This window comes from Ranitomeya variabilis, chromosome 3 (assembly GCF_051348905.1).
Source record: "Ranitomeya variabilis isolate aRanVar5 chromosome 3, aRanVar5.hap1, whole genome shotgun sequence".
NCBI lineage: Eukaryota > Metazoa > Chordata > Amphibia > Anura > Dendrobatidae > Ranitomeya > Ranitomeya variabilis.
The window spans coordinates 672,581,242-672,606,615 of NC_135234.1; the positions used below are offsets into that span (position 1 = coordinate 672,581,242).

General features: G+C 43.6%; 1 protein-coding gene across 3 annotated transcripts; it reads left to right on the forward strand.

Moving 5' to 3' along the window:
- Positions 1-1,163: 1,163 nt before the first annotated feature.
- On the forward strand, positions 1,164-24,498 carry SMUG1 (single-strand-selective monofunctional uracil-DNA glycosylase 1). Of its 3 annotated transcripts, none has more exons than XM_077297934.1 (3): positions 1,164-1,264; positions 17,785-18,061; positions 21,366-24,498. In XM_077297934.1, exons 2-3 carry the CDS (start codon positions 17,807-17,809, stop codon positions 21,897-21,899), a joined length of 789 nt encoding a protein of 262 aa, XP_077154049.1. In that variant the 5' UTR covers positions 1,164-1,264; positions 17,785-17,806; the 3' UTR covers positions 21,900-24,498. The 3 variants fall into 3 exon arrangements, with proteins under 3 accessions (XP_077154049.1, XP_077154050.1, XP_077154051.1); XM_077297935.1 differs by lacking the exon at positions 1,164-1,264 and adding an exon at positions 1,294-1,312; XM_077297936.1 differs by lacking the exon at positions 1,164-1,264 and adding an exon at positions 1,542-1,726.
- Positions 24,499-25,374: the final 876 nt, after the last annotated feature.

Sequence of the window (25,374 nt, forward strand, 5' to 3'; positions counted from 1 at the left end):
ATAGCACACACAGCTCTGCTGCATACAGGCGGGATAGCACACACAGCTCTGCTGCATATATATGCTGTACATGGCTCTGCTGCATACAGGCGGGATAGCACACACACAGCTCTGCTGCATACAGGCGGGATAGCACACACAGCTCTGCTGCATATATATGCTGTACATGGCTCTGCTGCATACAGGTGGGATAGCACACAGCTCTGCTGCATATATATGCTGTACATGGCTCTACTGCATACAGGCGGGATAGCACACACACAGCTCTGCTGCATACAGGCGGGATAGCACACACAGCTCTGCTGCATACAGGCGGGATAGCACAAACAGCTCTGCTGCATACAGGCGGGATAGCACACACAGCTCTGCTGCATATATATGCTGTACATGGCTCTGCTGCATACAGGTGGGATAGCACACAGCTCTGCTGCATACAGGCGGGATAGCACACACAGCTCTGCTGCATACAGGCGGGATAGCACACACAGCTCTGCTGCATACAGGCGGGATAGCACACACAGCTCTGCTGCATACAGGCGGGATAGCACACACAGCTCTGCTGCATATATATGCTGTACATGGCTCTGCTGCATACAGGTGGGATAGCACACAGCTCTGCTGCATACAGGCGGGATAGCACACACAGCTCTGCTGCATACAGGCGGGATAGCACACACAGCTCTGCTGCATACAGGCGGGATAGCACACACAGCTCTGCTGCATACAGGTGGGATAGCACACACAGCTCTGCTGCATACAGGCGGGATAGCACACACAGCTCTGCTGCATACAGGCGGGATAGCACACACAGCTCTGCTGCATACAGGCGGGATAGCACACACAGCTCTGCTGCATACAGGCGGGATAGCACACACAGCTCTGCTGCATACAGGCGGGATAGCACACACAGCTCTGCTGCATACAGGTGGGATAGCACACACAGCTCTGCTGCATACAGGCGGGATAGCACACACAGCTCTGCTGCATACAGGCGGGATAGCACACACAGCTCTGCTGCATATATATGCTGTACATGGCTCTGCTGCATACACGCGGGACAGAACGCAGCTCCCATACAGCAGCTCTCGCCCAGTGAGGTGAACTCCCCGCACACCAATAACCATGCTGTGCCGCTGCTTCCCATGATGACACATTGCAGAAAAGCTCCGCCCCGCGCTTGTCCCCGCCCTCTAAATGTGACTGGTCACGTGGTATGACATCATCACAGGTCCTTTATCCTAATAGGATCGCGCTACTTCCTCAGGTAAATCTCCCGTGCAGGCCGCGCGGTGTGCGCGCACTGAGGGTGCAGGTGTGTACGGAGCGGCTGTGCGATGTCCGCTCCTGCCCCGTGCTCGGCGCCGCGCACTGCACTAGTGACCGGTCTGAGTGCGGCACATTTCTCTGCGCTCTGCGGCCGCTGCTTTCTAGTGTTTAGCCGCGGTGCATTATGGGAGGCAGTGGAGATGTTTGGGTTAACCGGATGTAGAAGGAGAGAAGAGGCGGCGATGTCACGTGACGAGAGGCCCGTCCGCTCCTGAGACCACAACCCTCATCTTCCTCACAATCCTCTGGGGTTTTTTAACACAATTTACCCTAAATATTAATGATATTTTAGCTCATATGATTTTTTTTTTAGAGTTAGCTACAAAAGCGTGAGTCACCTGTCTCACTATATAGCGGGTGATTAACCCCTTCCGCAGACTGCCACACAGGTGTGAAGGAGGTGTGTTCCCATGTAAGGGTGTGTGTTCCCATGTAAGGGTATGTGTCCACGTTCAGGATTGCATCAGGAATTGGTCAGTATTTTACCTCAGTATTTGTAATCCAAAACCAGGAGTGGAACAATCAGAGGAAAAGTATAACAGAAACACGTCACCACTTCTGTATTTATCACCCACTCCTGGTTTTGGCTTACAAATACTGATGTAAAATCCTGACCAAATCCTGATGCAATCCTGAACGTGGACACATACCCTAAAGGTACCTTCACACGAAACGACATTATAACGATATCGCTAGCAATCCGTGACGTTGCAGCGTCCTCGCTAGCGATATCGTTTCGTTTGACACGCAGCAGCGATCAGGATCCTGCTGTGATGTCGCTGGTCGCTGAATAAAGTCCAGAACTTTATTTGGTCGTCCGATCGCTGTGTATCGTTGTGTTTGAAAGCAAAAGCAACGATACCAGCGATATTTTACACTGGTAACCAGGGTAAACATCGGGTTACTAAGCGCAGGGCCGCGCTTAGTTACCCGATGTTTACCCTGGTTACTAGCGTAAAATGTAAAAAAAACAAACAGCACATACTCACATTGCGTCCCCTGCAGTCTGCTTCCTCCTCTGACTCAGCGCCGCAAAGTGAAAGTGAAAGCAGCACAGCGGTGACGTCACCGCTCTGCTCTCACTGTACGGCGCTCAGTCAGTCAGGAAGTGGACGCAGGGGGACGTGAATGTAAGTATGTGCTGTTTGTTTTTTTTAGATTTTACGCTGGTAACCAGGGTAAACATCGGGTTACTAAGCGCGGCCCTGCGCTTAGTTACCCGATGTTTACCCTGGTTACCAGGGGACCTCGGCATAGTTGATCGCTGGAGAGCGGTCTGTGTGACAGCTCTCCAGCGACCAAACAGCGACGCTGCAGCGATCGACATCGTTGTCGCTATCGCTGCAGCGTCGCTTCGTGTGAAGGTACCTTAAGTCTGCCAGGCTGCTGAACACACAGATCTCTGACCTCCACGGTCATCTCAGCTGCTGCAGAACTTCTTTGGGAAGGTTAAAGGAAATTTCCTTCTTACAATTCTATTTCTTATGCTTTATGTAAAGGATCTAAGATGTGTGTTCTGTTCTGCAGAAGTGTACGGGACGTGCTGCAGCTGCTGAGGAACCTCTTTAGGAAGGAAGGTGTGGCAGCAGTGCTAGCGCAGCGCCTCTTAGGGTATGTTTCCACGTTCAGTTTTGCTTCAGGCTTTGGTCAGGATTTTATGCAGGTAAAATCCTGACCAAAACTGCACCTGAGGTCACTGGCAGGTCACCTGCGGTGTACCTGCGTGTTTTACTCATAGTAGCAACATGCTGCGTTTAGAAAAAACGCACAACGCATGCGTTTTCGCGGCAAAAACGCATGCGTTTTTTAACGCATAGTGGAGTCTGGATTTCATGAAATCCCATCCACTATGCTGTAACATCTGGACGCTGCGTTTTTGACGCTGCGGAAAAACGCAGCGTCAAAAACGCAGCGTTTCCTGAACGTGGAAACATACCCTTATCCTTGTATATATAATACCGGCTCCACACCTGTCTGGGCGCTGCTAGAACCAGAGGTGATGGTGCTGGAATCTCATCAGAGGCCATCACCATCCACATGGAGAATGGGGAATGTTCACCAGAACCTGCGTACCTGACCCTGAAAGCTGGCAAGTGCCATACCGGCCAGGGCTACACCGCAACACCAATTGTGAGACAAGTCACCATCATGAGACTGTCTTAGGGCCGTGATATTGATTTAAAAAAAGAGAGTCTTGTGCAACCTGGAACCAGAGACAGAAAATCCAACACATATGGAAACATTGGCGACAGACATGTAGGAAATAATGACGTCACCGTGTGGCCTAAATGATGAGGGTGTTATGTACAGGCATGTGAATGGTTAATGTGCCATAAAGAGCAGCACATACATTACCATAAAGCTATCTCAGCACCTGAGGGCAGAAATATCAAATTAAAAAACCCAACTAATGTCCCAGGACAATCAGTGCTGCCCACCTCGAGCTGTTCAGTCAAAGGGGTTACCAAATGTTAGACATTAATATTATGTAATATATGTCGGATGTTTGCTGATCAGATCTAACATCAACCCATTCATGCCACATCTATTTTCCATATTTTCATTTTCACATTTTACACCCCTTCATCCAACAGCCATAATTTTTATTTTTTTTTTTATTTCCCCATCTATATATATAATTGTCTAAGGTCCACTTCCGTCTGTTTGTAACTTCCGTCTTGCTGATTGGTCGCGCCTGGCCGCCCACGACCAATCAGCAATATTGGGGCGGGATTTAAACACCGCTTCACTTTTTACTATTGATGCTGCCTATGCAGCATCAATAGTAAAAACATATGTTAAAAATAATAAAAAAAAACCCTATATTCTCAGCTTCTTGCGTCCGCGCCAGCCTTTCCCGCTCCTCGCGACGCTCTGGTCCGAAGAATGCATTGCGGCAACGACCCGTCATGTCGTCGCTGTCTCGCGAGACCGCTACATCATCACGGGTTATTGCAGCAAGGCATTACTGGGAACGGAGCGTCGCGAGGAGCATCGCTAAAGGCCTGGGCTGGATCCGGGGGCCACTGGAAGGTGAGTATATAACTAATTTTTATTTTAATTTTTTTTTTCACAGGGATATGGTGCCCATATTGCTATATACTGCGTGGGCTGTGTTTTATACTATGTGGGCTGTTATATACTGCGTGGGCTGTGTTATATACTACCTCGCTGTGCTATATACTACGTGGGCTGTGCAATATACTACGTGGCTGTGCTATATACTACGTGGCTCTGTTATATACTACGTGGCCTGTATTATATACTGCATGGGCTGAGCTATATACTACGTGGGCTGTGCTCTATACTACGTGGGCTGTGTTATATACTACGTGGGCTGTGCTATATACTACGTGGGCTGTGCTATATACTACGTGGGCTGTGCTATATACTACGTGGCTGTGCTATATACTACGTGGGCTGTGTTATATGCCACGTGGGCTGTCAGACTCTTTCGCCCGGGGCCCTCAAAAACCTGGAGCTGGCCCTGGCTTCACTAATTGGTCGCGGCCGGCCGCGAACAATCAGCGACTGGCGCAGTCCGGCTGCAAATTGCCGCGGGATTTGAACCACGCTTTGCAGATTGGTCGCTCCCGGCCGGCCGAATCCTGTGTATTCATTGCATTATTCTGAAATCTTCATAAATAAACTACATACATATTCTAGAATACCCGATGTGTTAGAATTGGGCCACCATCTAGTAGCCATATAAGGTCTTGTTTTTTGTGGGACGAGTTGTTCTCTTCAATGACACCATTAATGTACTGGAAAGTGGGGGAAAAAATGCAAGTGCATTGAAATGGCAAAAAAATGCAATTCCACAATTGTTTTTGGCATTTTTTTTACTTGCCATGTTCCCTATAGAGCTGACCTGGCAAAGTGATTCTCCAGGTCAGTACGAGTACGCAGATACCAAACACATATAGTTTATATTTTCTTCAAGTGGTCAGAAAAAAATTGGAAATTTGTGAAAAAAATTGTAGCTTGTTTTCACATTTTCCAAGACCGGTAACTTTTAATTTTCAGGATCTGGGGCAGTATGCTAGATTATTTTTTTGTTCCCTGAGCTGACGTTTTTACTGATACCCTTTTGGGGGTGTATTTGATGTTTTGATCACCTGTTATTGTAGTTATTGAAATGTTGAGGCAGCAAAAAAAGTCAGGAGACTGAGATGGCCACTCCAGAATCAGTTTGTTCTGCTGTAGCCAATGACAGGTTGACTTGGCCTTGTGATTTGGATCGTTGTCATGTTGGAACGTCCAAGTACGTGCCATGCTCAACCTCTGGTCTGTTAAGTGCAAATTTGCCTGCAGTATTTGCTGATAACGTGCTGCATTCATCTTTCCTTCAGCTTTGACCAAGTTTCCTGTGCCTTTGTAGCTCACACATCCCCAAAACATCAGCGATCCACCTCCGTGCTTTACAGTAGGAATGGTGTTCCTTTCATCATAGGCCTTGTTGACATCTCTCCAAATGTAACGTTTGTGGTTGAGTCCAAAATGTTCAATTTTGGTCTCATTACTCCAAATTACCTTGTTCCAGAAGTTTTGAGGTTTGTCTCTGTGCTGTTTTGCGTATTGTAGACTAGATATTTTGCGGCATTTGCACAGTAATGGCTTTCTTCTGGCAACTCGACCATGCAGCCCATTTTTCTTTAAGTGCCTCCTTATTGTGCATCTTGAAACAGCCACACCGCTAGTTTTCAGAGAGTCCTGTATTTCAGCTGATGTTATTTGTGGGTTTTCTCTTTGCATCCCAAACAATTTTCCTGGCAGTTGTGGATGACATTTTTGTTGGTCTACCTGACCATGGCTTTGTTTTTACAGAGCCCCTGATTTTCCATTTGTTAATCACAGTTTGAACGCTGCTGACTGGCATTATGAATTCCTTGGATATCTTTTTGTATCCCTTTTCTCTTTTATACAGTACACTACCTTTTCCCGTAGATCCGTTGACAATTCTTTTGCTTTCCCCATGACTCACAATCCAGAATCATCAGTGGCTAGATGAAAGATGCAAGAGTCTGTCTGGAACCCAGAAACTCACTCAGCTTTTATGCACACACACTGATTACAAGCAAACAGGTCACAGGTGAGGATGCTACCTTTAATAGCCATTCAAACCCATTTGTGTCAACTTCTGTGCATGTTATAAGGCCAAAATCACCAGGGTATGTAAACATTCTATCAGGGTCATTTGGATGCTTTGGGTTGTGTAATGCCGCGGTAGCATCGTACGCACTGAAGAGGCAGTGACCCACAAAGTTCCAACACACAGTCTCTGTAATGTGTTTGCTCACAGCATTAACCCCTTTCTGACCTCGGACGGGATGCGGTGAGCCCGCATCAAAGCCGGGACATGTCAGCTGTTTTGAACAGCTGACATGTACCCCTAATAGCGGCGGGTGAAATCGCGATTCACCCGCCGCTATTAACTAGTCAAATGTCGCTGACAGCGGCATTTAACCGGCGCTTCCGGTCATCGGGCCGGAAATGAGCGCATCGCCGACCCCCGTCACATGATCGGGGGTCAGCGATGCTTCTGCATAGTAACCATAGAGGTCCCTGAGACCTCTATGGTTGCTGATGCCGGCTTGCTGTGAGCACCACCCTGTGGTCGGCGCTCATAGCAAGCCTGCAATTCAGCTACATAGCAGCGATCTGATGATTGCTGCTATGTAGCAGAGCCGATTGAGTTGTGCCAACTTCTAGCCTCCCATGGAGGATATTGAAGCATGGCAAAAGTAAAAAAAAAAAGTGAAAAAAAAAATGTAAAAAAATATAAAAGTTTAAATCACCCCCCTTTCGCCCCCTTCAAAATAAAACAATAAATAAACCAAACCTATACATATTTAGTATCGCCGCGTTCAGAATCGCCCGATCTATCAATAAAAAAAGCATTAACCTGATCGCTAAACAGCGTAGTGAGAAAAAAATGTGAAACGCCAGAATTACATTTTTTTGGTCGCTGCGACATTGCATTAAAAAGCAATAACGGGCGATCAAAAGAACGTATCTGCACAAATGTGGTATCAATAAAAACGTCAGCTTGGTACGCAAAAAATAAGCCCTCAACCAACCCCAGATCATGAAAAATAATGACGCTACGGGTATCAGAAATTTGCACAATTTTTTTTTTTTTTTGCAAAGTTTGGAATTTTTTTTCACCACTTAGATAAAAGGTAACCTAGACATGTTAGGTGTCTATGAACTCGCAATGACCTGGAGAATCAAAATAGCAGGTCAGTTTTAGCATTTAGTGAACCTAGTAAAAAAGCCAAACAAAAAACAAGTGTGGGATTGCACTTTTTTTGCAATTTCACCGCGCTTGGAATTTTTTTCCCGTTTTCTAGTACACGACATGGTAAAACCAATGCTGTCGTTCAAAAGTACAAGTCGTTTTGCAAAAAATAAGCCCTCACATGGCCATATTGATGGAAAACTGAAAATCCCAAGGTCATAAAGGGGTTAAAAGTCCAATTCACACACAAGTGCATATCATTTCAGGTCATATAACTTCAGTGTATATTATCAGTGTTCAGTTCACACCAGTTCATAGCACTACATATCATATGGCTTTTAGATTGCAGTCCCTAAACACGCCAGACCTCTCCTTGGCCAGTATCCGTGGGGCGACCGCATGCCATATTACAGTCTCCATACACAGCCTCAAAATGTTGCAGACATCACACACGCCAGCCCTCCCTTCAGACAAGTTCCCGTGGGTGTCTTGCATCACTGTATCACAGTCTCTACTCACTCTCAGCCGTATACAGCCCAGGATATCCTCCGGTAGCAGCCGGGCACCATATCCACCTGTTTGCAATCGTTACACATGCCAGTCCTCTTTCTGGCACCGGACATCCACCTTCGGGCACAGAACTGTCCACATCCGAGACCAGTACCATGGACGATTGCATCGCTGTATACGCTGCGGGTGCCAGGCTTTTCAGCTGCCCTGGGTGCTGGCTCCGCTGGCCTGTGCCTCCATGCACTCAGCCAGCGCTCTGCAGGCCTCTGCTCTGCACACCAGACTGACACTGACGTTGCAGCACACACCTGACACAACCATAACCCTTACTGCAGGGCTTTTAACACACAAACCTGTGGCCTTCAGCCACATGGAAAACCCGGACCGGAAATCCGTGACTCCCATGCTCACCTATGGACTTCATCCGTCTTCATGCACAACCTGGGGAGAACACACATCTACCCCTACCTGTGACACAAGTTACTGCCTCACATTGCAATCACAGCTACACCTGCGATTGCCATTCACACCTATGGCCTTCATACGCCTCTGTGCGCATTCTGGGGGGCACAAACAGCGCCCCCTAGCTGTAACAGGGGTCACTGCCTCACAGTTGTCATTATGATTTAAAAAGAGAAAACACAGTAGTTTGACAATAAATGGCTTCACCCAACCACTAACCATGAGTAGAGAAAAAGTTTTGGTGTTATCATTCATATTCTCTGAAAAAAGGCCAAGAAAGCAAAAATTCTCCTGGGGTATGTAAACTTTTGAGTACAACTGTAGCAGTGCATTATCACTACTATCTATAGCAAAAATCACAATCTCTTGTGAACACCAGCTACATGCTGGCTTTCACAAGAGAAACGTCAAGAGAAACACAGAAATCTTCAGCAAACGCTCGGGTTTCTCGCAACCCAATGGCGCCTAACAATCAAATCATGGATGCACCAATGGGCATGTTGTATAACGCACCCCCCTACTGACATGTTAAATGCCACTGTCAGAGATTGACAGCAGAATTTAACTGGTTAACAGGCGCAGGCAGTTAGAGGCAGATGATGGCTGATTTAATCAGCCATCATCTGCCGGAAAGGATACGCATTCGGCGTGTGAGCCCACATCAAAGTCAGGACACAACATATGACTTAAATGTACATCATATGTCTGTGAAGTTGTTAAAATCGGACAGTTCGGAACTGTCTGACATGGACTCCACTGGGCTGTGATTTTTGCCACTAAGATGTTAGCAGCAGATCCTTTAACCCCATGTATGTCTTAAAAAATGTTCTTATAAAAATAATAAAAGTATCAATGTTTGAATCAAACAACTTTTTTCCAATCCAAAAATAAATAAAAAAATAAACATATTTGGTATTGACACATCCAATTCTGATAATATAAAATGATTTACATTACATGGTAAATGCCCTAAAGATATAAAAAAAATTAACCCCTTGCCGACATGCGCCGCACATATACTTCTCTGCGCGAGCTGTGTTCCCGCAAACAGCAGTACAGGTACAGTGCACCTATCGTGCGGTCTCACAATAAGCGCAGCGATCGGGTGCTGGTGTCAGCTCTTTGTGGGAGCTGACACTCCGCAGCAATGCACACAACCGGTGCTAGCACCGATCGTGGGCATTTAACCCCTCTGATGCCACTGTTAGTAGTGACAGCGGCTTAGATGAGCATCGCACAGGGAATGAGTTCCCTGCATGCTTCCATCAGGACAACGCAATGCGATCACGTTGTCCTGATTGTCTCCATGGAGACCCCCGGCAGCATTTAGCGCCCATATGTTTGGCATTTCTGTAGTGATGAGAGCCCGCCTAATTTACAGGTGCGTGTCTCCAGAAGCATGAGCTGGGCATAATGTACTGGTCACAACAGCGTACTGGTCACTACAACAGCAGTTTGCAATTTTCACTCAGCAACATCCACTGCTGCTTGTTTCTGGAAAACACCCATGGAGTGGAAATCGTCACTACACCTGTGGATAAATTCCCAAAGGGATATATTTTCGAAAATGGGGTCACTTGAGGGGTGATTCTGCTTTTCTAACACTTAGGGGCTCTGTATATGGAGTCCGCAAACTATTCTTGGAAAATCTGCGCTCCAGGAGGCAAATAGCGTTCGGTCTCTCCGAGTCACTCCGTATGGCAAAGTACTCTACAGCCACATATGGAGGGTATTGCCACATTCAGTAGAAATTGTGGGACAGATTTTGATGCCATTTTTACCGTTTTCCCAGTATGAAAATGTAAATTTTGGGGCTAACACACAATCTTGGTGGTAAAAACGTAAATTATTTTTTCTTTACTGCCCAATGATATAAAATTCTTTGACACACCTGTGGTGTCAATATAATTACTGCACCCCTAGATGACTTCATTGAGAGGTTTAAGGCTGGGGTCACACATGCGTGTTTTACGTACGTAAGAGCGAAAAAACTACGTCCGTAAAACTCGCATTGCATACGGCACAATGATTCTCAATGGGTCTAGTCCTATCAGCCGTATCTTACGGATCCGTAATATACGGCTTTGTACGGGCGCAGAAAATCGCAGCCTGCTGCGTTTGTCAGCGTATCGCGCAAAAAATACGCCAATGCAAGTCTATGGGAGAGCGTATAATACGGAATGCTTACGGACCATGCGTGTGCCTTGCGAGAAATACGGAACTTAATGGCAGATGTCCTGAAACGTCCAAAGGCCTCAATTAGGCAGGTGAGACATGCTAATTAGCTGAAAAAGCCAGACAGTGAACCCGGAAGTCTGCTGCACGCCTCCACGGAGTGAGATTCACCATGTCTCACATTATCAATGTGGACATGCTCATTATTTTGGTCCAAGAAAGGCCTGTAATTTGGGACCAAAGAGATCCAAACTACGCCAACAGAGCCCAAAAAGAGGCAGCATGGAGGAGCGTGTGTGTGGCCCTCTTCCCACATTATGACCAGCAGCCACGTCAGGCACAGCGACAGATAAGTAAGTACACCCATGTTTGAAATGTAATGTTCTTTGGAATTATCAGGCCCTTTCTACTTTGAATTTCTGCGCAATGTACTAAATAGTCATGAAGGAACTAGAAAGCCCACCAGTAGATCCAAGGTGTGGTACATGATATACGGATTTCATTAATGTTTACAATAGGTGTCCCTTTTACTTACTAACAGTGTTTCCCATTATTTGTCCTTTCTGTGATAGAGGTTAGTGGACTCTGTCCTTGTGGCTTTGCTTGCTAATTGGGGTTTTTGTTTCGATTTAAGATGAATTCTTCTCCCCAAAGGCCTATTTGGATGCTACACTTATAAATCTGTGTAGTCATTTACACCTTTTTGGAGCTCACTGATTAATGGTCTAAAGAATGTGTGTTTTTTTTGTTGTTTCAGTGGGTGATGTTACAACAAGGTGGCGGAGTATCCGCGACCAGTACAGGAGGGAGAGGCAGCAGCGGGAGAGAAGTGGAGCCGGGGCACCTCCCAAAAAAAAAAAGTACATATACTTTGACCGGCTCAACTTTCTCAATCCCAGCATGGACCTCAGGCCGTAAGTACCAATCTCAATAATTTTTGGTGTGGGTTTTGGTATTATTTGTGTTCTTACTTTTTTTTTTGGTTCCAGAACTCAGTCTAACCTCACTGACAGGGAGACAGGGTCTGACTCCGAACTGGTCATTGACCCAGTTGGGGAAGGTGAAGAGGTGGCTGGTCCATCTGCTGCTCCCTCTGGCTCCATCCCTCCTGGATCCTCCTCATCTCTTCATGAAGCTGGATCTGTCTCAGTCCCACACCCAGAGGACCCACAGTTTGCCTCTTCAGCGGCAGCCTCATCAGCAGCACCACCACCTAGCCAGGATGACCCTGTAAATAGCAGCAGCCCAACTGTTGCCCTGGCTCCATCCCCACAGGCTGCAGTCAGACCACAGCTTGCACGCCGCAGAAGAGAATTGAGACAAAGCCGCCAAAATGTCGATGCTGGGGTCCTGAGCTACTTGGCACGTGTTCGAGACGATGATGGGGAGGAGGGATTTACCAGGAGCATGGCCAATTACTTAAGGTCCATAGAGAGGGAGTTAAGGCTACATGTGAGAGGGTGTTTTCAGATCCTTGTTGACGCATGCACCCCCCCAAATAACCCATACAATCTCATGCTGATGATTGAACAGTGGCAGATGTCACCTGAAAATGTTCTGCGGCCTCTGAGATTACAAGGCCTGGCAGCTCAACAAGGATCCGAACCACCCCCTCCACGTCAGCCAACACCTCAGCCCCAACCCCCATCAACCACACAATGGCCACCTCAGCAACATATGGCGGGATATGTTCAACCATCACAATATGGCCACTTGTCCACACCCAGTGCTGGAGGCTGGTCCCAACCTGGGTATGGACAATATGGTCATTTTGGGTTGGGTTATGATTCCCGGCCATATGGTTATCAGCAGCAGGGGTATGTCCAAAATCCACGCCCTACTCTTCCAAGTTCCCAGCATCCTAGCTGGCCAAATGTCCCTCAGGCCACAACATCATCTGCACAGGGTTCTGGACAATTGGGCCTACAAATGCCACCTGATGCAGACCCAGAGCAAGCTGCTTCTCCTGCCCCTACCTACCAGGACTTGTAATTTTTTGTTTTTAGGTTTGTTTTGTTTTTTATGTTTCTTTTAATTTTTTTTTTTTGTTTTTTTCTATGATTTGTATACAATTTGTATGCTTGTATTCTCACTACAGAGCATGGTTGCTTGTGTTCGGAGTGGCAATTTTGGGCAAAAAAAAAAAAAATATGAGACCCAAAAAAGGTTATGACAAAAGAATAACCTACACAGTTGAAAAAGTTACCCAGTAAGTAAAATGTTTTTGTACTAGCAATCACCGTCTGCCTGCGCTGTATTCATTCTTCCATCACACACACATGATATGCTGATAACCATATGTGAAATAAGAAAAAACTAAACACAGAGTTGGAAAATTGTTTCACACATACTTTATATAGCTAATTAATTACACATGCAAAAAGGCATAGTCTTGCCAGGGAATAGCACCTTGAGGAGACAAAAAAAAATTGGTAAAGATATCACGAACTTTCAGACCAGAAAGTGGCCGACGCGGAGGAGGGACATATGGGGTAGGCCTACGAACATTGATCATGAGGTTATCTTCCACGCTTGGTGATGAACAATCATGTATTCTTGTGAAATTATGTAGAATGACACAGGCTTTTATCACTTCGTTGATTGTCGCCTCACTCAGCTGTATGGCAGAGTGAAGAACCCGCCATTTGGCCACAAGAATCCCAAAGGCGCACTCAACCAGTCTCCGTGCCCTGGCAAGTCTCAAATTAAACACCCTCCGCCGGTGGTCAAGGTTGCGCCTGGGGTAAGGCCTCATGACGTTCCGCGACAGTTGGAAGGCCTCATCTCCAACAAAAACAAAAGGCACTGCTTCAGCATTGGAGCCTGGGAGTTGTTGTGGTGGTGGGAGATTCAACTGGTTGTCACGTAGCCGCCGACCCATTATGGACGAATTGAAGACCCTAGAGTCTCCAGTTCGCCCATAGGCCCCAATGTCTACAATGACAAACCTGTAGTTACTGTCAGCAACTGCTAACAGAACTACAGAGAAAAACTGCTTGTAATTGTAGAATTGGGAACCAGAGTTCGGCGGCTTACGCACCCTGATATGTTTCCCATCCACAGCTCCAATGCAATTAGGGAAGTCACAATTATTTTGGAAACCTGTGGCGATTTTAAGCCAATCGTCCTGTTTTGGCTCAGGCAACACAGCTTCATGTAGTTTCAGCCAGATTTGGGAACAGGTTGTCCTAACAATGCCTGAAATGGTCGACCGCCCAATCAAAAACTCCAGGTGGAGACCCGCCTAGGACAATCCTGTGGCCAGGAAGCTGCAATACAACAAAAAGGGAAAAGAAAAAAACATGAGCACTAAGATCCAAGGAAGAAGCCCAAGTGTATATTTCATAGAATATGACATTATTTACAGTATACAAATTGGCAGTTGAAAAAATAAATAGACTATAATCTTGCCAACATTCTTGGATATGTGCTTGTGGCTTCATGTCCAAGTGAAGTTAATGAAACCTAGTAGTACACCTCACATTTGTTAAGAAAAACCCCCAAAAAACAGTATTTTCAAATGTGGAATACATACCGTAAGGTTAGGAGCAGACGCTCCTCAGCAGAGATGGCTTTTCTCATCCAGGTGTCCTTAAAGGTGAGCCCAGGACGTAAGAGCTCCAACAACATGTCAAAAGTCCGGATGGACATGCGAGTATACTGGTAAAACTTCTCTGGATGTGCCCTCAAAGCTGAATATAGTCTCTGGAAATGGCCTTTACTCTGGCGTTGGATCAATAGAGGATGGACCCACAATCTTCGTCTCCTCCTTCGCGGATCCACATTGACCGAATATGGCTGTCCAAAGCGACGAGACAACACCCAGTGAAGCAACACCCGCTGAGTTGTGCTTACATACACAGGGCCAGACATGGTTGTAATCTCCAAGCAACACAGCCAAAATATGCTAGAGAACATATAGGGCAGATGGGAGGGCTCCACCTGTTGTAGAGGGCTTAAATAGTGTGGTTAATGATGGTTTAAATGATTTGCAGGCCTGAAAACCGTTAAATGTCCATTTTGTGATGGTGCGTGATAAATACGCCATACGGATCACACACGCATCACACACGCACAAGCACATGCGCAAAATACGCGACCACACCTCAGCAACGCCGGAACTACGGAAGTCGCTTACGGAGACATTTTGGCGTATTCAACGCGTAATACGGACGTATAATACGTTGCGTATTGTCTTACGCCATGTGTGACCCCAGCCTAATTGGTAAAATTGGTCACTTATGGGGGTTCTTCTGTTCTGGCACCTCAGGGGCTCTACCAATGTAACATGGCACCCTCAAACCAGTGCAGCAAAATCTGCACTGTAATATGGAGCTACTTCCCTTCCGAGCCTTGCACTGTGCCTCAAAAGTAGTTTTCGACAACATATGGGGTATCGGTGAACTTAGGAGAAATTGCAAAACAATTTTTGGGGTCAATTTTTTCCTGTTACCCTTGTGAAAATACAAAATTTCGAACTACAAAAGATTTTTGAGGGAAAAATATCATTTTTTTTTATTTTCACGGCTTAACGTTATAAACTTTTGTGAAGCACCTGGGGTTCAAGGTGTTCAATACACATCTAGATAAGTTCCCAAAGGGGTGTAGTTTCCAAAACTTGTGGGGGGTTTCCACTGTTTAGGCACATCAGGGGATCTCCAAACGTGACATGGCGTCCGCTAATTATTCCAGTAAATTTTACGTTCAAAAAGTCAAATGACGCTCCTTCCCTTTCAAGCCCTGCCGTGCACCCAAAAAGTTGTTTTCCTCCACATATTGGCTATCTGCGCACTCAGGAGAAATTGCACAACAAATTGTATGGAGCAATTTCTCCTTTTACCCTTATGAAAATTCAAAATTTGGAGCTAAAAAAGATTTATCTGGGAAAAATTTGATTTTTTTATTTTCACAGCTCTACGTTATAAACTTCTGTGAAGCACCTGTGGGTTCAAGGTGCTCAATACACATCTAGATAAGTTCTTTAACGAACCTAGTTTCCAAAATGGTGTCACTTGTGGGAGGTTTCCACTGTTTAGGCACATCAGGGGCTCTCCAAAAATGATATGGTGTCCACTAATTATGCCATTCAAAAAGTGAAATGGCGCTCCTTCCCTTCTGAGCCCTGCCGTGTGCCCAGACAGTAGATTTCCCCCACATATGGGGTATCGGCATGCTAAGGAGAAATTGTACAACAGATTGTATGGTCCATTTTCTACTGTTACCCTTGCGAAAGTAAAGCAAATTAGGTCTAAATGAAAATTTTTGTGAAAGAAAAGTAAATGTTTATATTTCCATCCACATTTAAAAAATTCCATTGAAGCACCCGAAGGGTTAATAAATTTCTTGAATGTGGTTTTGAGTACCTTGATGTATGCAGTTTTCGAATGGTGTCACTTTTGGGTATTTTCTGCCATATAGGCTCCTCAAATTGACTTCAAATGTGATGTCATCCCTAAAAAAATGGTTTCGTAAATTTTGTAAACATAAGAAATCGCTGGTCGACTTTTAACCCTTATAACTTCCTAACAAAAAAATTATGTTTAAAAAGTTGTGCTGATGTAGACTTGTGGGAAATGTTATTTATTAACTATTTTGTGCGATATGACCCTCTGATTTAACCCCTTCATGACCCAGGGTATTTTCGTTTTTTGCTCCCCTCCTTCCCAAAGCCATAACTTTTTTATTTTTCCGTCAGTATGGCCATGTGAGGGCTTATTTTTTTGCGGGACGAGCTGTACTTTTGAACGACATCATTGGTTTTAGCATGTCATGAACTAGAAAACGGGAAAAAAAATTCCAAGTGTGGTGAAAGTGAAAAAAGTGCAATCCCACACTTGCTGTTTGCTAGGTTTACTAAATGCTAAAGCTGACCTGTCATTTTGATTCTCCAGGTCATTACGAGTTCATAGACACAAAACATGTCTTCTCTTTTATCTAAGTGGTGAAAAAAAATTCCAAACTTTGCTAAAAAGAAATTGCGCAATTTTGCGCAAAAGTTATGGGTCACACAGTATGGCGACACGAACAACTTATTTTTTACAAAGTTTCACATTTTTTTTTTAAAGTCTCTAAAATCGAAAAAATATTATATAGGTTTGATATTGCCATATTCCTACTGACCAGAAGAATCATGATCACAGTGACCGTGTCAAAAGAAATCCCAAAAATCAATGGTGCAATGACATTTTTTTCACTTGAATTTTTTTCACCACAATATATGTTAAAGTAAATTATGTAATTTCGCAAAAAAACAAAGACTTGAAATAAAAAGAAAAAAGTTGCAATCTGGCACCAGTAAAAAAAGAAAGAAGAAAGGACAACCTTTTAACTTATTAGTAGAGTTTTACCATCTGAGACATAGATATGTCTGATTGGCAGAAGAACTACAGATCCCCAGTAATGCCTAATGGTATGATGCCATGAGTACACAGATGGGATCCCCTCACTCAGAATTATTTACTCCGTGTTCCATAATAATTTCTATGGTCTTTTTATTCTTGTTCATCATTTCTGTTCTTGCTGTGACGGGAATCATCTCTCTGTAAACTAACTTCCTAAAGGGCTTAAGATGAGGCATGTGATTATACACAGCTGTCAGATTACACAAGCAGAACTGCAGTGTAAAGCAGGGAGGACAGAGCCACAACATTGTCTTCTGATCATCCAGGAGGGTTTATTTTCAACTGCATGATATTCCCATTCAGACCTTGCTGTTAAGTTAAAGTCCTTTCTTGGAATTCATTACAATACTACGAGGGAGAAGCCGCATTGTGGGAACGTTTGATGGTCTAAAGACGTCACATGGACATTTGTGGGTTCACGGGACGTGTCAGTAGTGGAGAAATGATGAGAGTATGCATGAGTATGGGATGTGTCACTGCAGAACTTGGCAGAATTGCTATTCAGGAGCCTGGGAAAGCTGGGTGACAACTTTTGCAAAAGCTATAACTGTGCCCAAATTGGTTGCTGCCCAGCTTCCCCAATCTCAAATCTGCATTGTATTGGGCAGTGAATATGACAAAATAAATAGATGGCCCCTAAATCTAATGCACTAATAATGTGTCCTATAGCTGCGGCAGTGGAGAAGACGGAATGATTGTCGCTCAGCCCCCGCATGACGTATCCCCCGACCAGGAGAATCCCGCTAGTGGCTTCCTACAGGTAGAGTTAGAGCTGAACTTGAAGCTGGGACATCTGCTCTTCCAGGACCCGGTGAAGTACGTGTACAACCCTTTGTTGTATGCCTGGGACCCCCACGAGAAGTACGTCCGGACATACTGCCAGTCCAGAAAGGAAGTGCTTTTCTTAGGAATGAACCCTGGACCATTCGGCATGGCTCAGACGGGGGTAAGATCCTCACTGAACGAGGTTAATTTGTGCCAAGGGGACGGATTGATTTTTTTCTCCATTTAATTGCGTTGGTGCCATATTAACCTGCATAAAATTGCTCAATTAAAGGTGTCTTCAGCATTTTGCGCCATTAACTCATCGCCGATACAGACACTTGTTAGGGATTCGTTCATCCCTTCCTTTCCCGTCATAAATCTGCCATGGTTTACTTCATTATGACTATACCTGCCATATACCAGGCCCGCCAACATTGTCCTACTCACTTCTATCCCCAGCTCTATAAATACCAGGCCTGACACAGACTGATGCTGGAAAAAAGAGCAAGAAATCTGTTAATGGCAGATGGAGAGACTGGCTGGGAGTGGGAGGAATGACACTATATGAAAAGGTCAGACAGTCTTGCTGGCTGTGATAATTGGTTACACCTCTCTGCCCCACTCTTTTATTAAGCTGTGTGATAATTTTGAGATGATGCCAAACTGCGTCATTCCTCAGCTTAGGGAAAGAGTTATGTGGCTACGATGCGCTACAAGTCGCTGGCCACATGGGATGATATGATTGCCCTGATATCCTGATAAGGATCCTATATAAGGATCCCTATGGATATTTGTCACACAATAAACCTGAAAATAAATGTTCCTTTTAATAACACTGAACACTGCCGCGCAGAACTGTAGGGGCATATTCAGACCCAAACGTCTTCCTGTATTTCCACAACTGAAATCTCAGGCTGATGCCTTCTGCTGAATCTGCAGCAAATCTCTACAATTTTAGCTGCATTGTCAAGGCCGGTCCTTTGTTTTTCTGTGAAGCATCCATGGAAATAACTCACAAGCTACTTACAGTGCTGTGCAAAAGTTTTAGGCAGGTATGGAAAAAATGCTCCGCAGAAGGAATGCTTTCACACGTATTTTTTATCAATGAACAAAATGCAAAGTGAATGAACAAAAGAGAAATGTAAATCAAATCTATATTTGGTGTGAACACCCTTTGCCTTCAAAACGGCATCAGTTCTTCTAGGTATTTTGTAGGCCGTGATAGGATTATAGTTAGGTTTGTGGGTATGCAGTTATACCAGACAAATAATTATAATTTTAATATGTAGATGGAAACACAGCTATTAGGTGAAACAAAAACTGCTGTGTAATGGTATTAAAACTGGGTGAGGAACAACCAAACTCTACTACAAGGGTGAGGTTGTGAAAGAGTTTCATGTCACAGGTCATAAGACTGAGAACAGCAACAAGATACAGGGTAGTTATACTGCATCAGCAAGGTTTCTCCCAGGCCAAGAATTTAAATCAGACTGACGTTTCAAGATGTGATGTTCAAGCTCTTCTGAAGACGCACCAAGAAATGAGCAACTTTGAGTGCTGTAGATGTAGAGTTTGGCCAAGGAAACTAAGTGCAGCAGATAAAAAATACATGATGCTTCCCCTGGTAATCAGAAGATATCCAGCATCGCCATTAGCTCAGAACTGGGGCAATAAGTAGGGCCCAACTACACCCATCTACTGTTCAGAGAATTCTGACCAGAAGTGGTTTTCATGGAAGAATTGGAGCCTAGAAGTCATACCTGTGACATGGAAACAAGACCAAGTGACTCAACTATGCTCGAAAACGTAGAAGCTTGGGGAAGTAAAATGGCCGCAGGTTCCTCGTGCCGATGAGTTGAAGTGTGAAACATTTGGCAGTTTGTTCACCGATAGGCTGGAGAGCGGTACAATAATGAGTGTCTGCAGGCAGCAGAGAAGTATGGTGGTGGTTCATGGCTAGTTTGAGGCTGCATTTCCACAAATGGAGTTGGGAAATTGGAAAGGATTAATAGTGTCCAGTATTTTTTTTCACAACTGCCTAATACTTTTGCACAATACTGTATTTCTGCAAATAATTTTTTTTCTGCTGCAAATTCTAAAAATCTGCCCTGATAATAGGGTTGTGGAAACCCAGTTGATATTCATTAGATGCTGATTGGGATTGTATTTTAAATCTCTCCCCAAACTCGTGTCGATTTGGTCAGAACCCTAAAAGCTTTAAGACATGAAATATTGGAAACATTTTAACTTGCTGTATATGTACCATCATCTAGCAGCTAGCCTCTTTATCCATAGTAATCTATACTAAGACACATGGGGAGTAGTTATCAATCACTAGGTTTCTGATACAATTGCATTTTTTTTTTTAAATGTTAAAAAAACATAACCCCTTCACCCGCTGGCGATTTTCATTTTTTTGTATTCTCAGTTTTGTTTTTTTTCTTCCCCTTCTTCCCAGAGCAATAACATTTTTATTTTTCCTTCAATATGGCCCCATGAAAGCGTGTTTTTTGCGGGACGAGTTGCATTTTTGAATGACACCATTCATTTTACCACATAGTGTACTGGAAATCGGGAAAAAAAAATTTAAATTCCACAATTGTTTTTTTGTTTTGTTTTTTATTTACCATGTTCACTATATGGTAAAACTGGCCTGAGAATATGATTCCCCAGGTCAGTATGATTACGCAGGTCTCAAAAATCAATAGGTTAGTTTTTATTTAAGTTATGAAAAAAAATTCCAAAATCTGTATGAAAAAAAGTTTTTGTGTTTGTCGGCATTTTCCAAGACACATAGCTTTCCTCTTTTTTGGAATCTAGGGCTGGTAAGGGCTTTTTTTTTTTCGGCTTGATCTAACATTTTTCCTGGTGCCATTTTGGGGTAGACGCGATGTTTTGATCATCTGTTACTGCATTTTATTGCAATGTTGCAGCGACCAAAAAAATTCTGAAGTTTAAATTTTTTTTTTCTTGTTAAATTTGTAAAATATTTTTTAAAACTTTTATTTAACTTTTTGCTGTGTTGAATAGTTGCCTTATGAGACTTGAAGCTGTGATCTTCCTATAACCTGTGTTACACATAGCAGGGCTTCTGTACTGCTATGTATAGCAAAAATCACGATCACCTATGATCGCTGGCCACAGGCATTCGGTGCCCCGCAATTATGTGACAAGGTTGTCGATGGGCGAGACTTGTCACGTCCTTTCTGCCAATGCGTGTTAAATGCCGCTGTCAGTGATTCATAGATCGGACTTTTAAGTTTTAATTCGGCAAAATAAGGGTGACCCAAACAGTTCAGATAGCGCTCCCTGGGACCTAAGAAAACGTGCCACTTGCTCACATGTAGCAGTGCCAGTGACTGTGACACATAATGCTGCATAAACTTTATTCCCAATAAATACTAACGCATTTCCTGGCATAGTGCCAGTATGAGTACATATCACCGTATTAACCATACACCATTGTGTACAATGTATTTTCTCAGGTTCCATTTGGGGAAGTAAAACATGTACGTGACTGGCTTCAAATTGTTGGAAATGTTTATAAACCAGAAGTGGAGCATCCAAAGAGACCTATACGTGGATTTGATTGTCCCAACAGTGAGGTGAGTGGCGCTCGATTCTGGAGTTTCTTCAAATCTATCTGCGGCCAACCCGAAACTTTCTTCAAGTACTGCTTTGTGCACAACCACTGCCCTCTCATATTTATGAATCAGACGGGGAAGAATCTGACACCAACAGACCTTCCTAAAGCGCAGCGGGACACGCTGCTAGATATTTGTGACGAAGCCCTATGTCAAGTGGTCAAGACGCTTGGGGTCAAAATGGTGATTGGAGTGGGCAAGTTTTCAGAGCAACGAGCAAGGAAGGCTTTGGCCAGAGAAGGGATGGACGTGACTGTGAAAAGTATCATGCATCCCTCCCCGAGGAACCCGCAAGCCAACAAAGGATGGGACAGCGTGGTGAGGACGCAGCTCCAGGAGCTTGGAGTGCTACCATTACTGACTAACAGGAGCTGACATTAGTATCTGATCGAATGGTTCCTGACACACTACACTAATATGTACTATGTTCATCCCTTGTATGTGAGATGCATGTCAGATCACGTCTGTTCTCCTGTAATGTGCTTGGTGTATATGTGATATAAGCTGTAATTAGAATCTTTTCCAAACTGTTCCCAAATGATGTCGAGGTGACTATGGAGCGGCTTGTGGAAGCCTCCGCGGCTCAGAACTGCCAAGCGACTCTGGAAGTTATCACACGACAGATGGACTGTTCATTGCGCTACCTCGTCTTGTGTGACCTTCACACTTCAGGGAAGACTGAAGCTCCCCATACCCTAGAATCACACCTGCACTTTTACGAAGGGGAGAGAATAGCAATTTTAGTTGCTGCACATATAACCAGCTTATTTCCCAATTATCCTTCATATCAGCACTCCAAACTCTCCTACTTATTTGTGTAACATCGGGGAATGCTAAAGTGCGTCCACTTTTAACCATCACTGCAGAATACATAGAAAATAGAAAGGCCAAACATTTTTGGGCTTATTGAATTACATTTTAACATCCCAAGTTGTAATTTATCTATTGTATTAATGACGTGCCATTCCAGCACCTCCGAACTTACCATTCTTTGCCATGTCCCTGTTTTTTTGTGTGTTTTTTTCTTCCATAATTCTTTCATGCACATGGGTGTAACTGTACGTCCTGCGGTGCTGATGATGGCATCTATACTAAATTTCCGACAGCGGCATTTAAATGACATCACAGTCGGTGCATCGGCTCTGTGGCACAGTCTCAAGGCGCCGATGCGTTACTATGAGAGCCAGGGACTGCTGGAGGCACCCGTAGCTGCCATCTTGGTACTCCTTTGAAACTCAGCTGAGCTTCGAGGGGACTGTGAATACTGTACTATTACAGCATAGAGTTTAAGTGATTGGATGATCGCATGTTCCAGTCCCCCAAGAAAGTAAAAAAAATATTAATATGATTCACACCGCTTTTCCCCCTCCATTTACAATAAAGAAATTAAAAAAATATATGGAAAAGTCACTTCCAGAAAAGTTTGACCTATGAAAATATAAAACTTATTCAAACATACAGAATTTAAAAAAAGAAAATATAAAACTTACCTGACTAGTAAATGCCGTAATCAGAAAAAAATAAATAAAAAAAAGCAAAATTGCAGTTTTCCAATCTCCATGCCTACCTAAAAAAAATTAAAAAGCAATCAAAATGTCACATGGACCCCAAAATGGTATCCATGAAAATGTCAGCTCACCATACAAAAAACGAGCTCTCACCCAGTTCCAGTGACTGAAAATTAAAAACTTTGCAAATCCCAGAAAATGGCGACAAACCCCAATTTTTTATTTTTTTTGGCAAACTTCTGATTTTTTTTGTTATGGTTTTTATCATGCTGATCTGGAAAATCATAATTCCTCATCATTTTACCATAAAATGAATGCTGAACAGGCAAAAACCATGGGGGAATTGCATATATTTCACCTCATTTGGAATTTTTTTCCCAAGATTCAGGATATTGTACGTAATGGTATTGTATTGTACGTAATGGTGCCATTCAAAAGTACAACTCTTCCCACCAAAACAAGCCATCGTACGCCTATGTGGTTACAAAAATAATAAAGTGCAACTTTTGGAAGTAGAAAGTTAACAAAATCTCAAAAACTGAAAATTGCTCTGTCCTGAAGGGTTTAAAGAGGTCGTCCGTTAATAAACACATAATAGTGTAAAAAGATAAAATACCAACTCCCCGCTGACTGTAAAAATGACATGTCTATTAATACAGAGCAGAGGAACAGAGGCAGTCTCTGCACCCCAACCTCCATGTGGGCAGAATTGGGACCTCTGCATCTAATCACTTCTTACATTGGTGACCAAGTCATTACTGCTGTAGCCAGGGATTGGCTGCAGTGGTCACTTGTACATCCAGATGGAGCAGGAGTACAGAGACCAATGGACGACCCAGGAAGAGTCTGAATGGGAACAGCAAGGGATTGGTAAAGTGACTATTATTTTTTGATTATTTAGAATAGTAGCCATCCTTTTAATTATTGTTTTCATGAATCTGTAACACATGTCAAAATAAGAAACTTTGTAAAACAACTTATCAGAGAAATTCGCTTCTCTTTTCTTGTGGACTGATCATTCATTCTTAAACCTCTCATCTCAGTACACGGGTATAATCAGTCTTCAGGGAATATAGACTTTCCCATTACTGACATGGGAGATGGCAGCTGGTGCGTATGAAATTCTGTAGAGAACTGTAGGGTCATGTTCACACAATGCCTTTGTGATATGTTTTCTTTTTGCAGCAATTTTCCAAAATTGCAATAAAATGGCAGCTTTTTATTTAGTTATGAGCCTTTAGCTTTCCCATACCTGCCCTTTCCAAAATATTTTAACCCCTTTTAATGACAAGCCAATTTTGACCTTAATGACCAAGCCAAATTTTACAATTCATTTCTGACCACTGTCACTTTATGAGGTTATAGCTCTGAAACGCTTCAACGTATCCCACTGATTCTGACATTGTTTTATCGTGACATATTCTACTTCATGATAGTGGTAAAATTTCTTCGATATAACTTGCGTTTATTTGTGAAAAAAATTGAACTTTGGTGAAAAATTTTGAAAATTTCATACAGTATTTTTTTTCAAACTTTTAATTCTGATGCCCTTAAGTCAGAAAGATATGTCACGCAAATAACATTTCCCACATGTCTACTTTACATCAGCACAATTTTGGAAACATAATTTTTTTTGTTAGGAAGTTATAAGAGTTAAAAGTTGACCAGCGATTTCTCATTTTTACACCAAAATTTACAAAACCATTTTTTTAGGGACCACCTCACATTTGAAGTGACTTTGAGTGGTCTATATGATAGAAGACATCCAAACGTGACAACTTTCTAAAAACTGCACCCCTCAAGGTTCTCAAAACCACATTCAAGAAGTTTATTAACCCTTCAGGTCTTCAGAGGAACTGAAGCAATGTAGAAGGAAAAAATTAGCATTTAATAATTTACTTTAGACCCATTTTTTTTCAAAAGGGTAATAGAAAATGGACCCCAAAATTTGTTGTGCAATTTCTCCTGAATGCGCTGATACCTTATTTGTGGGGGAAATCTACTGTTTTGGTGCACTACAGAGCTCGGAAGGGAAGGAGGAATTTAAATTTTGCTGGAATAATTAGCGGACGCCATCTTGCGTTTGGAGAGCCCCTGATGTACCTAAATGATGGAAACCTCCCACAAGTGACCCCATTTTGGAAACTACACCCCTCAGGGATTTTATCCAGGGGTATAGTGAGTATTTTGAACCCACAGGTACGACACAGAATTTTATAACATATTAAACATGTTGTCATTAGTGTTGAGCGCAGGTGCTCGCTGCACTGGGTGCTCGGGTATGCACCGAATATCACGTGTACTCGAGTGACATGCTTGAGTCCATGCCCCGCATGTTTTGC